Source organism: Corvus hawaiiensis, chromosome 19, assembly GCF_020740725.1.
Source record: "Corvus hawaiiensis isolate bCorHaw1 chromosome 19, bCorHaw1.pri.cur, whole genome shotgun sequence".
NCBI lineage: Eukaryota > Metazoa > Chordata > Aves > Passeriformes > Corvidae > Corvus > Corvus hawaiiensis.
This window is the reverse complement of record NC_063231.1, coordinates 6,926,345-6,939,908: the sequence shown is the minus strand read 5'-3', so window position 1 is coordinate 6,939,908 and position 13,564 is coordinate 6,926,345. Positions and strand designations below refer to the sequence as shown.

Here is a 13,564-nt window from a genome sequence, read left to right as displayed (position 1 = left end):
TTCTCACTCATTCACTCACTCTCATTCACACATTTACACGCTCACACTCATCCGTTCTCACTCATTCACTCACTCTCATTCACACATTTACACGCTCACACTCATCCGTTCTCACTCATTCACTCCCGTTCATTCATTCGCGGTCTCAGGCCCCGCCCCCTCAGGCCCCGCCCCCTCAGGCCCCGCCCCCGTCACCGCCCCTCGCAGCCCCGCCCCCTGGGTGCCCGCGCATGCGCGGCGGCGGCGGCGGCGCGGCGGGCCATGGTGGCCGGCGGGGCCATGGTGGCCGGCGGGCGGGCGCGGAAGCTGGTGCGGCGCTACCGGCTGGCGGCCGCCACGGCCCTCGCCATCCTCCTGCTCCAGGGGCTCGTCCTTTGGAGCTCCGCCGGCCTCGACGAGGAGGGCCCGGCCGAGGTGCGCCGCGGGAGGGAGGGGGGGCGGCCCGGGGCCTGCCGGGGGGACGGGAAGGGGAGGGGGCGCGGGGCGTTCCCGAAGGACGGCGATAAAGGGGCTGGGGGCGCCGTGAGGGGGCTGAGGACGACGCGGGAGACAGGGGAGGTCTGAGGGGCTCGAGGTGGACTGAGGGCCTGGGGGGTCATGGGAGGGCGGTGGGTGCTGGGAGGGGCTTTTGAGGGGGAGCCCTTGAGAGGAGCCGTGCCCTGGGGGACGGGAGTGTCCTCTTGCTCAGGAGCTGGGGAGGGGACAAAGGGGGCGGGCTCTGGGGGGTTGGCAAGGCCCAGACCCAGGATGGGGTTCCTGGGGTGGGGGGTCCTGCAGCCTCAGGCTGCTGGAGATGTTGGCAGTGGGATGGGCGGTGGGATGTCGCCTGGGGGGCCTCTGGCTGCAGCAGTGCAGGGTCACAGCACCTGAGAAGGGGAGCTTGTGGCCCTGGGGGGTCTGTTTGGGGTCTGGCATGGAGTGGGGAGTACGGGGGGTTTGATGGGGGTCTTGCACTTCTCTGTGGTTTGGGAGATGTTATGGGAAACTGGGGTCAGGGACACTCAAAGCAGAAAACTTGGAATTCAGAGAGCTGGGAGGTTTGTGTCAGCTCCTGTGTAGCTATTCTGGTGAGGGGTATCCCTGTGAAGTGGAAGAGTACAAGGACCTTTTGGAGTCGCTGATGCCTTTGTAGCAGAGCACCCTGCTAAGGCCAAATGCATCACTTCTTTCTTGTGAGTGTGGGGAAACTGAGGCATGGTCTGGTGAAGGAGTTTGCCCAAGGTCAGACACAGAGCTGGTATCAAAGAGGACCCAGGCTGCTGAAGCACGTTGCTGCCACCTTCAAACAAAGCTCACACTGGGTTGTTAATTTGGATTTGTTTGTTTGTTGGGAACTGCCCCGACTGTGTCCAGGTTGGCTGTGTCTGGGTGGACCAGTGGCTGAAGCCTCCTGGTGCCTCCCTGGTGTGGAGGGTGATCCCATGGTTAGCAGGTCTAGAAAGCTTTTCTTGAGAGCAAAGAGGTGAGAAGGGGAACAGGGCAGTGTCTTGCAGTGGGGAGGGTCTCTAAAGTGACACCACTCACTCAGCAGGTGAATTCCCAGCCTCAGGCCTCCTGGGCCCCAGGGAATGGCCATGAGCACCCTCATGTACTGCCATTCACCCATCACCAACACAGAACCAGGGAATGAATGTGGCAAGGAGAGGATCTGGATGCACTGGAAGCGTGAGAGCAGACTGCTCTGGCGCCAAGGAGTGCCCAACTGCTCCTTCCCCTGTTCTATGGCCTTGATCAAATTACTTCACCTGTCCCAGCTTCTCCTTCCCTCTGCACCATCCTGCACTGCTTGTCTGCTGTTTTCTGCTCCTGCCCTTCATGGTCTCCTGGGTTGGCTCATTCTGCCTCGGTCCTTGCCTGGTTTCCCCATGTCTCATCCCAGAAATGAGCTGGGCAGCTGAACAGGTTTGGCCGTGGCTCCCCTTTCCTGGAGAGGGGTTGGTTCACCACCAGCAGTCCTGGGAATTGACAAGCCTCATTGGAGAAGACAAGAACCATTCTTAACTTCACAGACAGCCTAAACCCATTAGCAAGCTGGGAAAAGTCCAATTAACCTTTATTTCCTATAAATTGTGAAGCTCTTGGTTTCTGTGCCCTCCTGCAGCTTCTGATTTTGGCCAGACCTAGAGGAGACACCATTCCCCTAAGGGCATTTCTGGTAAAGCCAGAGGAACAGTCCCGGGAGAGTCTGACCTTGCAGGCTTGGAAGTTTGGGATTCCTTAATTGCCAAAGTAAATGGCTCCTTCCCATTAATGCACACAGCTCGTCCCCACCATGAATGGGATGTGACTGGCTGTGGAGAAAGAAAGAGACACTCCAGTCCTGGAAATGCTGTGGAGCTGGCTGTGCCTCTTGGATCCATCAGTTCTCTTCCCAAGCTTTATTTTGGGGTCCTGCAGGCTCCCTGTATTCACCAAGCAGATGCTTTATGGGGTGTGGACCAGGAGTATCTGGATCTGTCTCCATCCACCCGAGTCAACACTGAGTCTCCTACCTCCTGGAAACCAAATTAATCTTGTTCCACCGGGATCAAACAACACAATCCCTGTCCAGACTGATGGATGAGAGAGGAAATTCCCGTTCCTGCTGCAGACTGCATGAGTGTCTCCCCATACAAGCAGAGCCCGAGGGACCAGGGTGATCCTGCCTCTGTCACTTGTGACACCGACAGCTCCTGAGTGAGCACATGAGCCTCCTGAAGCTCTTAGTCCATGGTGGAGCTGGCACCAGGAAAACCCAAACCACAAAGTTTCCTTGTGGGTGGAGAAGAGGATCTGTCACTGCAGTGTTTTAGCCACTTGGTCTCCTGTCTTTGTCTTTCCAGGCAGGAGGTGGCACCTCTCTGGGGCCTATGTGTTGGTGTCCTCTGTGTGCTGTGGCCACCAGAGAAGCTTCCTGTGAAGTTTCTTTTCTTCCAGAGAAGAGATTCCTTGATAGTTACTTTTCCTGCCAAAGAGCTTGTTTTTAGGGGACTTACTCCAGCTATTTTTACTCGGGATTCCTCTGATGACTTTGGACCATTTTGGTGCTGGCTTTGCCTGATGAGTGCTGGGATGTGGCAGGCACCAGAGTGAGACAGCCAGAGAGGGAATCCTGCAGAGCACCAGGTGCTGTTAGCTCTGCTCCTCCCAGTGGCACAGTGGGACCTGTACTGGGGATGGGGTGCAGGGGGATACCTGAGCCACGGCTCTGTGTCGCTCTGGGGTGGCAGTGTTGCTTTGGGGGAGGCAGAACAGGACAAGTCTCTCCAGTAACAAGCACCAGGACAAGAGGAAATGGCCTCAAGTTGTACCAGGGGAGGTTTAGGTTGGATATTAGCAACGATTTCTTCACCAAAAGGGCTGTCAAGCCCTTGAACAGGCTGGGTGAGGAAGTGGTGGAGTCACAGTCTCTGGAGGTATCTAAACAATGTACAGATGTGGCACCTGGGGACATGGTTTAGGGGTGGCCTTGACAGGGGTTTAACAGTTGGGTGATCTTAGCGAGTCTTTCTAACCTAAATGATTCTGTGACTCTAAGCAAGCTCTGGCTGGTGCCTGGAGTCATCTGTGTGTGTCAGAAGAAGGGGATAGGGAGCCTCACTGACTGTCCCGCACAGGTCTTAAATACAGCAGAACCATGTGGCTGGAGCCGTTCCCTGCCAGGCCGGGGTGGAGGGATCACTCTGCTGTGGTGCAGTAATTAGAAACCCTCGAGTTCCTTGGCTGGCAGCTCCGGAAGGGCTGGCGATGCTTCTAACAACTTCCCTACTGGGAAAGGCAGCTAGGCATGCTCCTGAGCTGGGAACAGGGCTCCTTCCAGCGGGGTGAGCAGGACTGTAACGACGGGTGGGCATCGAATGGGGGGTGTCCCGAGAGTCAGGTGTGTTGGGGAGTGCAGGATGTGAGTGTGGATCAGTGAGTCTCTGGAGTAGGAACAGGGCTGAGCCCATGGAAGAGACTCTCTCCTCACTTGTGGCCTCCCGGCTGCCCTCTCCTGTGGTGCTCTGTGGGGAAAACAGGTCTATAGCTCTGGAACAGATGGTCCTGCATGGTGACTAATGAAGGGTTCACTGCCTGTCTCGGGCTGCCCGTGACGCCTGTCTGGGTGGAAGCAGACTTGGCTGATCCCTGCTGAACCAGCCTCTCGGGATTTAAGCGGTGGTTTGGCCATAGTTTGCAGGCTGTGCCAGCACAACATGGGTAGTTTGGGGACTCTGGAATGGACAGATCACCAAATGCTTTCCAGCCTTTTCATTGTGTGCTTTCTCCTGGCTGTGACCTTCCCAGCAGCTACACCCTCAGGGGAGTCTTGTGCCAGGGGCTAGTTCAGTCCTGCTGTCCTTGTGAGGCATCTGTCCATCCTTGTGAGATGCCGCTGCTCAGGAATACCCCTGGCTGTTCCTTACAGTTCCCCGTGGTGCCTGGCACAGCTGCTGGGCAGTCAGGGTTTGGGGGTGCTGTGAGAGAGCCCTGGGAGGCCGGGCTGGAGCAGGCAGCTGCCTGCTGTTATCCAGGAGTGCCTGCGGTGGGCTGGGGCACATGGCCCCAACATCATGGGTACCACTCACTGGCAAAGTTCTTTCCCACGAGTGTGGCATCCAAACTTCCCAGCTCCCTGCTCTCCCCAAGGCTTGACTGTCTCTGCCGGTCAGCCAGCCTGGCAGAAGTAACGAAGCGTAATTAATTGCTCCCTTTACACATCCGCTTGGGTTTGTGACTGGATTTCTAGGGAAGGTGGTGATGGCAGTGCCTGCCCCAGCCCAGCACAGGGAGCCAGGGTCCAGGGAAGGGAGCATGGGCAGGGCCTTGGTCTATTCCTGTGCAGCCCAGAGAACACAGCTGTGGCTACCTGGGATTCTGGCTGTGCTGGGCTTGGGCTCACAGTATGGTCATGGCAGGGAAGAGCTGGTCCAATTGCCTCCTGGTGAAAAAACCATCACCAGCCAGTACAGCCCAGTGCTCATCTCCAGTGTCAGGAGTGTCCCTGGGTGGGCAGGACCTCGGAGGGTGGTTGGTGCAGACACAACCCACTGTGTCCAATTAGTCTCCAGCGAGCCCAACCACAGAGAGTGAGAGTGTCTGGGTGTCCCCATGATGGGGGCATAGGCAGGGGGCTGCTGTCGGGTCTTAGCCTGGGGTTTTAGGTGGCGAAAGGGCTGTGTAATGTCCTTTGCTGCACAGTGGTTGCTCCTGGAGCACCTGCCATGCTGCAGCACTGAGCTCTGTGGGGATGGGAACAGGGATGCTCTGAGGAGTGTGCTGACAGAGCTGGGGGAAGCAGGCCCGAGTTAACGCTGTCTGTCCTCTCTTCTGCATCCACATGGACATGCAACAGGAGCGGCAGAAAAAAGCGGGGTTTCCCGAGAGCAGCGACGGCTCCAAGGACTCGGACAGCTCTGCCGGGCGCCGGAGCAGCGCCAGCCGGAAGCACGGCCGATGGCGGGGCCGGCCGGACAGCCCCGGGGCCATGGTGTCCAAGGTGGTGAGAGCCGTCACGGCCAGGCACAAACCGGGATGGAGGCTGCCGGCCGCGCCGGACTCCTCCAGCCGCAGGAACCTGACGGAGCTGCGCAGGGAGGCCCAGCTGGCCATCTTCCAGCAGGGTGACACGGGCAGCGTGGAGGGGGCTCCCCAGCCCACCGAGAACAGCTTCACCCCCAAGTGTGAAATCACGGGCAAAGATGCCCTGTCGGCGCTGGCCCGGGCCAGCAGCAAACAGTGCCAACAGGAGATCGCCAACGTGGTGTGTCTGCACCGGGCTGGTAGCCTTATGCCCCAGTCCGTGCCTCGCCACTGCCAGCTCTCCGGTGAGTCCTGCTGGGGTGCTCCTGGTCACCCTGGGCATCGGGAATATCCCAGGCAGGCTCGTAGGCCACCTTCCTTATGTCACCAAACTGTCCCACCTGGCAAACAGCGGCCTCAATCTGTCACTGATTCCCAGATTACCACTGCCTCTGTAATCCAATCAAAGCTGTGCCAGCCTTCTGGAGCTGGGTTGTTCATCCCAGCCTGCAATTCTGCAGGGGTCAGAGCCAGGCCCAGCTGCATCTTCTGTTTTGAGGCACCAGAGGAGGACACCCCCTTTCCCAAAACCACCCATCAGTGTAACACAAGGGGCTGCATGTGCCACCATGCCCAGCACTGCAGCCAGTTTGGGGTTTGCCCGAGGCTGAGTGCTTCCCTGCTGTCCCCTGCCTTGCTCAGGAGCTTCAGGTAGTAGATACCAAGGCTGGGGGTGGCTGACACCCCTCTCCCTCCCCATGCAGGCAAGGTCAGCCCTGTGATCCAGTGGGACGAAAGCCGGCTGCAGCAGGGGCCCCCCAGCAAGCCTGTGCGCATTGCCTACATGCTGGTGGTGCATGGCAGGGCCATCCGCCAGCTGAAGCGGCTCATCAAGGCTGTGTACCATCAGCAGCACTTCTTCTACATCCATGTCGACAAGGTGTGTGGCAGGGGTGAGGGAGTGGGTGCTAACAGTGCTCCGTCGGTCCCTGGCCTGGGAGAGGGAGCAGAGCTGGGGCGCGGGTGGTGAGTGAGGAAAGTGGCCAGATAGGGTTAGTCCTCGCTGCTGTGGAGCTGTGACCCTCCCGCCGCTATTTCTGCAACCCCACGGAAGCAGGATCTATCCCCCCTGCCCTGTTTGCTGCTTCCCTCACTGTGGAGGCTGCTGCAAGGGCTGACTCCGGGCAAGGAAAGCAGGGCCCTGGGAGGAGGAGCTCCTTGCTGAGAGCGAGCCATGTTCCCTGGCAGCGCTCCAACTACCTCCATCGCGAGGCCGTGGAGCTGGCCCGGCACTACCCCAACATCCGTGTGACCCCCTGGCGCATGGTGACCATCTGGGGCGGTGCCAGCCTGCTGAAGATGTACCTGCGCAGCATGAAGGACCTGCTGGAACTGTCCGAGTGGCCCTGGGACTTCTTCATCAACCTGAGTGCCACTGACTACCCCACGAGGTGAGGGCCTTGCTGGGGCAGGGGAGGGTGCTGGAAGTGTTGAGGCTGTGTGATGCTGCAGCAGCCTTGGGAGGGACAGGGAGGAGCGGGGAGCTGAGGGAGATGGTGTTAGAGATTGCACAAGTGTTGGTGATGATGTTCCAGGGCCAGGCTGGACCCATGTGTACAGAGCAGCCCAGCCAGTACCTTGGAGGCTGTTTTTTCCTGCGGTCTGGGTGTTGCAGAAGATGCATGTGAGGTGCCAGACAGCAGAGGACACACAGTGTCTGTGTCTGCCCAGTGATGGGACAAGGGTTTGAGTCAGCAGCTTGGGGCTCCTTGTGTCTAATGGCTCTGGCAGAATGAATGTTTACCCGGCTGCTTCACCCCAGGGGCATTAATGATTCCTAATTTGCATCTCAGGACCAATGATGAACTGGTGATGTTCCTGTCCAAATACCGAGATAAGAACTTCTTGAAGTCACATGGCCGAGACAACGCCAGGTAATCTCAGCTAGAGGCAGAGCTGAACTGGAGGAACAGAAAACGAGGGATTTCAGAAAAGAACTGAAACAGCTGCGGCAGGGAGGGGAGGTTCTGCATCTGCACTTAGCAAAGTGGTTGACACTCCTAACTCCTCATATCCCCATGTCCAGGTTTATCAAGAAGCAGGGCCTGGACCGCTTGTTCCACGAGTGTGACTCCCACATGTGGCGGCTGGGCGAACGCCACATCCCCGAGGGCATCGTGGTGGATGGGGGCTCCGACTGGTTCTCGCTGACACGCAGCTTTGTGGAATATGTGGTCTATTCTGAGGACCAGCTGGTGTCCCAGCTGCGCCAGTTCTACACCTACACACTCCTGCCAGCCGAGGTGGGTGCTGGCTGTGGGCCACGGGACAGATTTTCTTCCCACTGTGCTTAACATCTCTGTCCCACTTCATCCCTGCTCTGGGTAGCTGCAAAGAACCAGCTGAGCTGGTTCTGCTCAGGCAGTTTTGTGCCTCCCCTTTTCCAAACTCAGGTGTGAAAGAGGGAAGAGAGGAGCAGACAGGTCAGACAGCCCAGCTTTAGGTCCAGTCACCCTCTGGGCCAGATAAGGACTGGAGCAAGCCTGGTCCCTTAAGTGTTGCCCTGTGCTGGGAACGGAGTTAAGTTTTTGTTCTGGAGCAGTTGAGATCTGTCCTTCTGCTCTGTGTGTGGAGATCTCCATTAACCACCTGTCCTCCATCCCACTGGGTGTCCTGTCCCTTTTCTGCCTTGTGCAGTCCTTCTTCCACACGGTCCTGGAGAACAGCCACGCCTGCGAGACGCTGGTCGATAACAACCTCCGAGTGACCAACTGGAACCGGAAGCTGGGCTGTAAGTGCCAATATAAACACATAGTCGACTGGTGCGGGTGCTCCCCAAATGACTTCAAACCCCAGGACTTCCTTCGGCTACAGGTGAAAAAGATCCTCCTTTCTCTTCCTGCTCTCTCCCCTCCTCCTTGTCCTCTCCTCTCCGAGCTACCCTGTGGGTACCCTGGGCAGCAGTGCCAGCTGCTGTATATGTCCCCACAAGAGACTGGAGCAGGGTCAGGTCTCCCAGTGGGGCTCAGTGTAGACGTGCCTGTAAACAGGCAGTGGGATTATCCGGACTATCCTGCCCTGCAGCCAGGCTTCTGCTTGCAGCATTGCTCCTATTCCCAGACGTTCTCTCCTGTTTTCCTGCTCTTTCCCTTCAAACCTATCACTTGGGGCAAATACCTTTTTAGTAAAACCCTTTCAGAGTGCTGTTTCTTTGGCAGGTCAAAATGCCTCGTGACAAAACGTCTCCCATGCTCTCAGTGCATGGAGGGGTGGACTGAACACAGGAGGTTTGGGGGAGATAGAGCCAGCCCTGAAAAGTGTAGTTGTGGCAGGATTTTCCAGCAGTCCCAGGATTGCAGAGCTCAAGGCCCTGTTCCTGCAGGCTGTACCACATGGCCAGGGCTAATGCAGGGCTCAGCAGTGGCTCTGGTGGGTGGCAGCCCATCAGAATAGAGATTGCAGCAAAGGAGCTGGATGACACATGGCTGCTTCTGGGCACAGAAAGGGGGAGGCGGTGGGAGAGATGGGGACCCATCTGCATTCCAGGAACTGCTGGTGTGCTCCCACTGATCCTGTCATAGAGGATCCCACATTCAGGCTGGCTGTGCTGTGCTGCTCCTTAGTCTGTGCCCTCAAAGTGGGCAGGAGTGGGAGGGCAGAGTGGGTGCAGCCAACATTGTTAGAAACGCCTGTGCTTTTCCAGCAACTCTCCAGACCCACCTTCTTCGCCCGCAAGTTTGAGTCGACGGTGAATCAGGAGGTGCTGGAGATCCTGGACACACACCTCTACGGCAGCTACCCCGCAAACACCCCGGCCCTCAAGGCCTACTGGGAGAACGTCTACGACCGTGTCGATGGGCTCAGTGGTCTCAGCGATGTCACCCTCACCTTCTACACAGCCTTCTCCAGGCTGGGGCTCCACAAAGCCGCATCCATGCCAGCAGCCAAGGCTGACAAGCTGTGCAGGTAGGGTATTTGCCATGGTCGCAACCAAATGGTGGCCTTTATCTTGTGCTGGGAGGGTGCTGATGCTCAGATGTGCAACCTCTCTGTCTATCTCTCCAGATTTGAGCCTCGAGGCTTCCCCTCCAGTGTGCACTTATATTTCTATGACGACCGTTTCCAGGGTTACCTGGTCACGCAGGAAGTGCAGAATTTGGCAACTGGGCAGGCAGAATCCTTGGAGGTGTGGATGATGCCCCAGGGAGCTCTGAAGCTGTCAGGTCATGGAGGGCAGGCAAACCGCTTGCAAAACCTTGAGGTAAATGGGGCACTTTCCTCCCTGGCTTTCCTGCACCGTGCTGCCATTCCTCCTCTCCCCCACCTGCATGCCATGAGGACAGAGGGACACAGTGCTGGACCCAGGACACCACAGTGCTGCTGTGTCTGAGAACAGACCTTTGTCTGGGAGTTTTGTTTATTTGTGAGGAGCTGATCATTGGAGAACAGGCCTTCAGGGGATCTTTCAGAGGCAGCTGAGGCTGTGGTGCCCAGCGCCTGCAGCTGCAGGAGGCCCTGCACAGCTGAATTAGTGCTGGCATGTGATCTATGGAGGGTGGAGTGTCCATTGCTTTGGACACCAAAGTTTATGTGTTCTCTTGGTCCGGGGAGGTGAAACACAAAACCTCAGTTGATATTGTCTCCTTCCCCAGTGTCCCACTGCTTGTGCCTTCTGTCCCATCAGGTGGGCACAGAGTGGGACCCCAAGGAAAGACTCTTCCGCAATTTTGGAGGCTTGATGGGGCCTTTTGATGAGCCAGTGGCCATGCAGAAGTGGTCACGGGGCCCCAACCTGACGGCCACAGTGGTGTGGATTGACCCCACCTACGTCATTGCCGCCTCCTACGACATCACGGTGGATGCTGAGGCAGAGTTCACCCAGTACAAGCCCCCTCTCAACCACCCCCTGCGCCCTGGCATCTGGACCATCCGCCTCCTCCAGTTCTGGGAGCCTCTGGGGGAGAACCAGTTCTTGGTGGTGCCCCAGACCTTCAACCGCAAGCAGCCTCTCAGGAAAGGTGAGGATGCTCTGGAGTTTGGGGCTGGATGGGAGGGTGTCCCTGTGGGCAGTCCGAAGTGCTTCCCCCTGTGCTGGCCCCTTGGGCTGCAGCTGATGACCAGACTGGAGCCATTTTTCCACTGATGTCCCCTTGCCCATGTGAATCCTTACACTGGGCTGTCCCCTGGGCAGCTGTGGAGAGCCCATTGGCAGGTCAGTCAGCTCCTTTCTGCAGCAGCGTCCTTTTCCTTGTGCTGGAGGGGACCTGGGGTTGCAAAGGGATGAGGTGCTGTTCCCCAGCTGGAGTTGGGGATAGGACCTGCAGGGTGCCAGAATGTTGCTGCGCTGCTCATCCCTGTCTCTCTTTTCTCTCCCTGTCCTGCCCAGACGACAGCAACTGGCTGCATGGTGGCCCCCCCCGCAACGAGTACATGGACCAGAACTTCCAGGGGCTGGGGGGGATCCTCAGCCTGCCACGCTCCGAGGCGGCAGAGGAGGATGCGGTGCGGAAGGCGTGGCTGACGGGCAAGGAGCTGGAGGACTGGGCGGACGCTGCCATTGGCACCTTCTGGTCCGCAGCGAATGTCTGTGTCAGCAGCCCCTCCGCCTGTGCTTCCCTGGAGACCTGCAGGAAAACCTCCTGGAGCTCCCTCTCCCCGGACCCCAAATCGGAACTGGGGCCCGTCAAACCCGACGGGCGGCTGAGGTAGCAGGAGCAGCCGGAGGGCGGCCTTGGGAGCAAGGAGCATCCTCCATTTCTGGTGTGGGGGGTGTCTCTGGACCACATCATCCTGTGCCATTTGCACCGTAGTCACTCGAAGAGAAAACGGGAACCTCCAGGCAGGGGAAAACCTTCTCCTGTGGAGTATTTTTGGCAGAGGGAGAGGCACGAGGTGGGTCTTGCCCATCTCTGCAGGAATGAGCCCTTGCTGGCCAGGGAGAGCGTGCTGGAGTGCCCATCCCTGTGAGGGCACGGCCGGCACCAGGCAAGAGCTGTGTGTTTGTTACTCCAGGCCTTGGAGGCTCAGGAAAGGGTGATGTGGGAGGGAGGGATGGCTGGTGGGTGGGCAGGCTCTGGACCAGCTCAGCATCCTGCCCAGCCCTGGGCTAGAACTTGGCAGGATGGGCCCTTGTTGCTGGCTGCTGCCCCGGTGGGCTGATGAGGGACTGGGGATAGGCAGAAGCAGAATGGGTCAAAACCTGCTGTGTGCACAGAGCTGCTGCTGGCCCAGGGCTTGCATCTCATCCCTTCACCCCAGCCCTTTAGTTTGTATTTTTATAAATATATATATAGAAATATATATGATGCAAAGTGCAATAGAGACGAGACCCCGCATTGGCCGGGAAGTCCTTGTGTCTCCATCTCCCCTCAGACTGTAACATACCTTGTTCTCTTGGGTGTCCTGATGCTACAGGACAGGGTGCTGGGTCGTTTACATGTTTTTTTTATTTTTATTATCATTATTAATTATTGTTTTGCCGTTTGCCCATTTCCTGTTGGGGGCTGCTGGGGACCTGTAGCCTGCTGGCCTTGGGGCAGCATTGCCCCCAGGTTGTGGGTGTAGCTGCCCGACTATGCCAAATGTCTGGAGCCCTGGTGTGTTGTGTGACAGCGAGCATGGAGTGCTCAGTGTGTGGTTCAAGTCCAACAAGCTGCGCTGTAGACCCCGCCACTTCCGTCTCCAGTTAAGCAAAAGGACTCCCTGATCCCCTGCCAAAATATCATCCACGGGGCCGACTTCCTGCTGTGGATGAGCCATGTGTGGAGGGCTGCCCTGTGCCACAGCTCCTTGGCCCGACCTTTTCTTTTCTCCCACGTCGGCAGAAGCTCTCGGGACCTGCTGCGCTTCCCTGGCCAAAAATCAAAGAGGTGAGAGAAGGTCTGGCCACCTCCATCCGGTCTCTGCTGTTTCTGCTTCCCACTGCTCCAGAGGGAAGAGGCGCCACCTCCTCTTGGGAAGGGTTGCAGTGGAGCATCCCCCTTCCCCGCGGTCCCCCCAGGATGTCCTTGGGGTCTGCCTCCAACATTCTCTCTAAAACTGATGCTGCCTGGAGAAGTCTGGGTTTGGTTTCACCCTAGGAAGACACTTCACAGCTGGGGACAATCTGGAGCCCATCTGACCCAACCCTCTGCTCAAGGCAGGGTCTCAGGAGCTGGTGGGGTTTTGCTGTCTCCATGGATCTGTGCCATCCTAACTCTTCTCCCATGTCCCAGCTCTCTCCGCCTGGCAGGTCTGACACTCCCAGTCTCCAAATTTAAGGATGCGGGTGTTGCAAGATGTGTACTGTAAAAGGGAGGGGGCTGAGACCTCTGTGTGTGAGGGCAGGTAACTGCTGGCCCTCAGCCCTGCCGTCCTGCACCCACTCCTGCCTGGGGTGCTCGGGGGCTGTGGAGGAATGTGGGGGGAGGGGGCCACACAGGGGAGGACGCCAAAACTCTGTGTCAGAAGCATTATGTAAAGTTGTCTTAAATATGCAACATCACAAATACATCTATATCTCTACAGTGTGGTGTGTCGATTTTTTGTGGTGTTCTGGAAGGGGTGAAGGGTGGGGGAAGCTTGGCTGTCCCCGGCGAGGGTGTAAATCCCTCCTGGGCACCGGGGCAGGGCCGGTGAGGGTGTTGGGGCAGGGTCACCTTCCTCAGATGGGTGATGTGTGACCCAAAATCAAGCTCGGGGTTTTCAAAGCCTGGGGCTGGAGAGTGAGAGCTCGGGAACGACCCGGAGCCGCGGGCTGAGTCCGGTTACACCGTAGCAGCGGGTGCCCTGAAGGTACCCGGGTACCGAGCGTTGACATGGCCCCTAATTAAGGTGTTAATCAGCTAATGAGCGGGCACCTTCCGCTGCCTGCGCGGCCAGGAGCCTCCCGCGGCACAGCCCAGCTTTCCCTCCGCAGGAGCGGGGCAGCGCTGGGCTTGTCCCGTGCCCGCCGATCCCGGCAGTGACACGCGGCCTGGCTGCCGCTCGGCCGGGACCGCGGGGCGCCGGTAACCCCGGCAGGAGGCCGCGGATGAGCCGGGCTGGCCCTGACGTGTGTCCGAAGGGGGAGCCCCGGGAGCCCCGCGGCTGAGCCCGCCCGCCC

General features: G+C 58.2%; 1 protein-coding gene across 1 annotated transcript; it reads left to right on the top strand.

Annotated features, from left to right (window-relative positions):
* Window positions 1-271: 271 nt before the first annotated feature.
* On the top strand, window positions 272-12,986 carry XYLT2 (xylosyltransferase 2). The gene is made up of 11 exons (XM_048323848.1): window positions 272-414; window positions 5,315-5,786; window positions 6,246-6,421; window positions 6,730-6,932; window positions 7,335-7,415; window positions 7,568-7,784; window positions 8,179-8,355; window positions 9,185-9,447; window positions 9,547-9,742; window positions 10,166-10,499; window positions 10,868-12,986. Exons 1-11 carry the CDS (start codon window positions 280-282, stop codon window positions 11,188-11,190), a joined length of 2,577 nt encoding a protein of 858 aa, XP_048179805.1. The 5' UTR covers window positions 272-279; the 3' UTR covers window positions 11,191-12,986.
* Window positions 12,987-13,564: the final 578 nt, after the last annotated feature.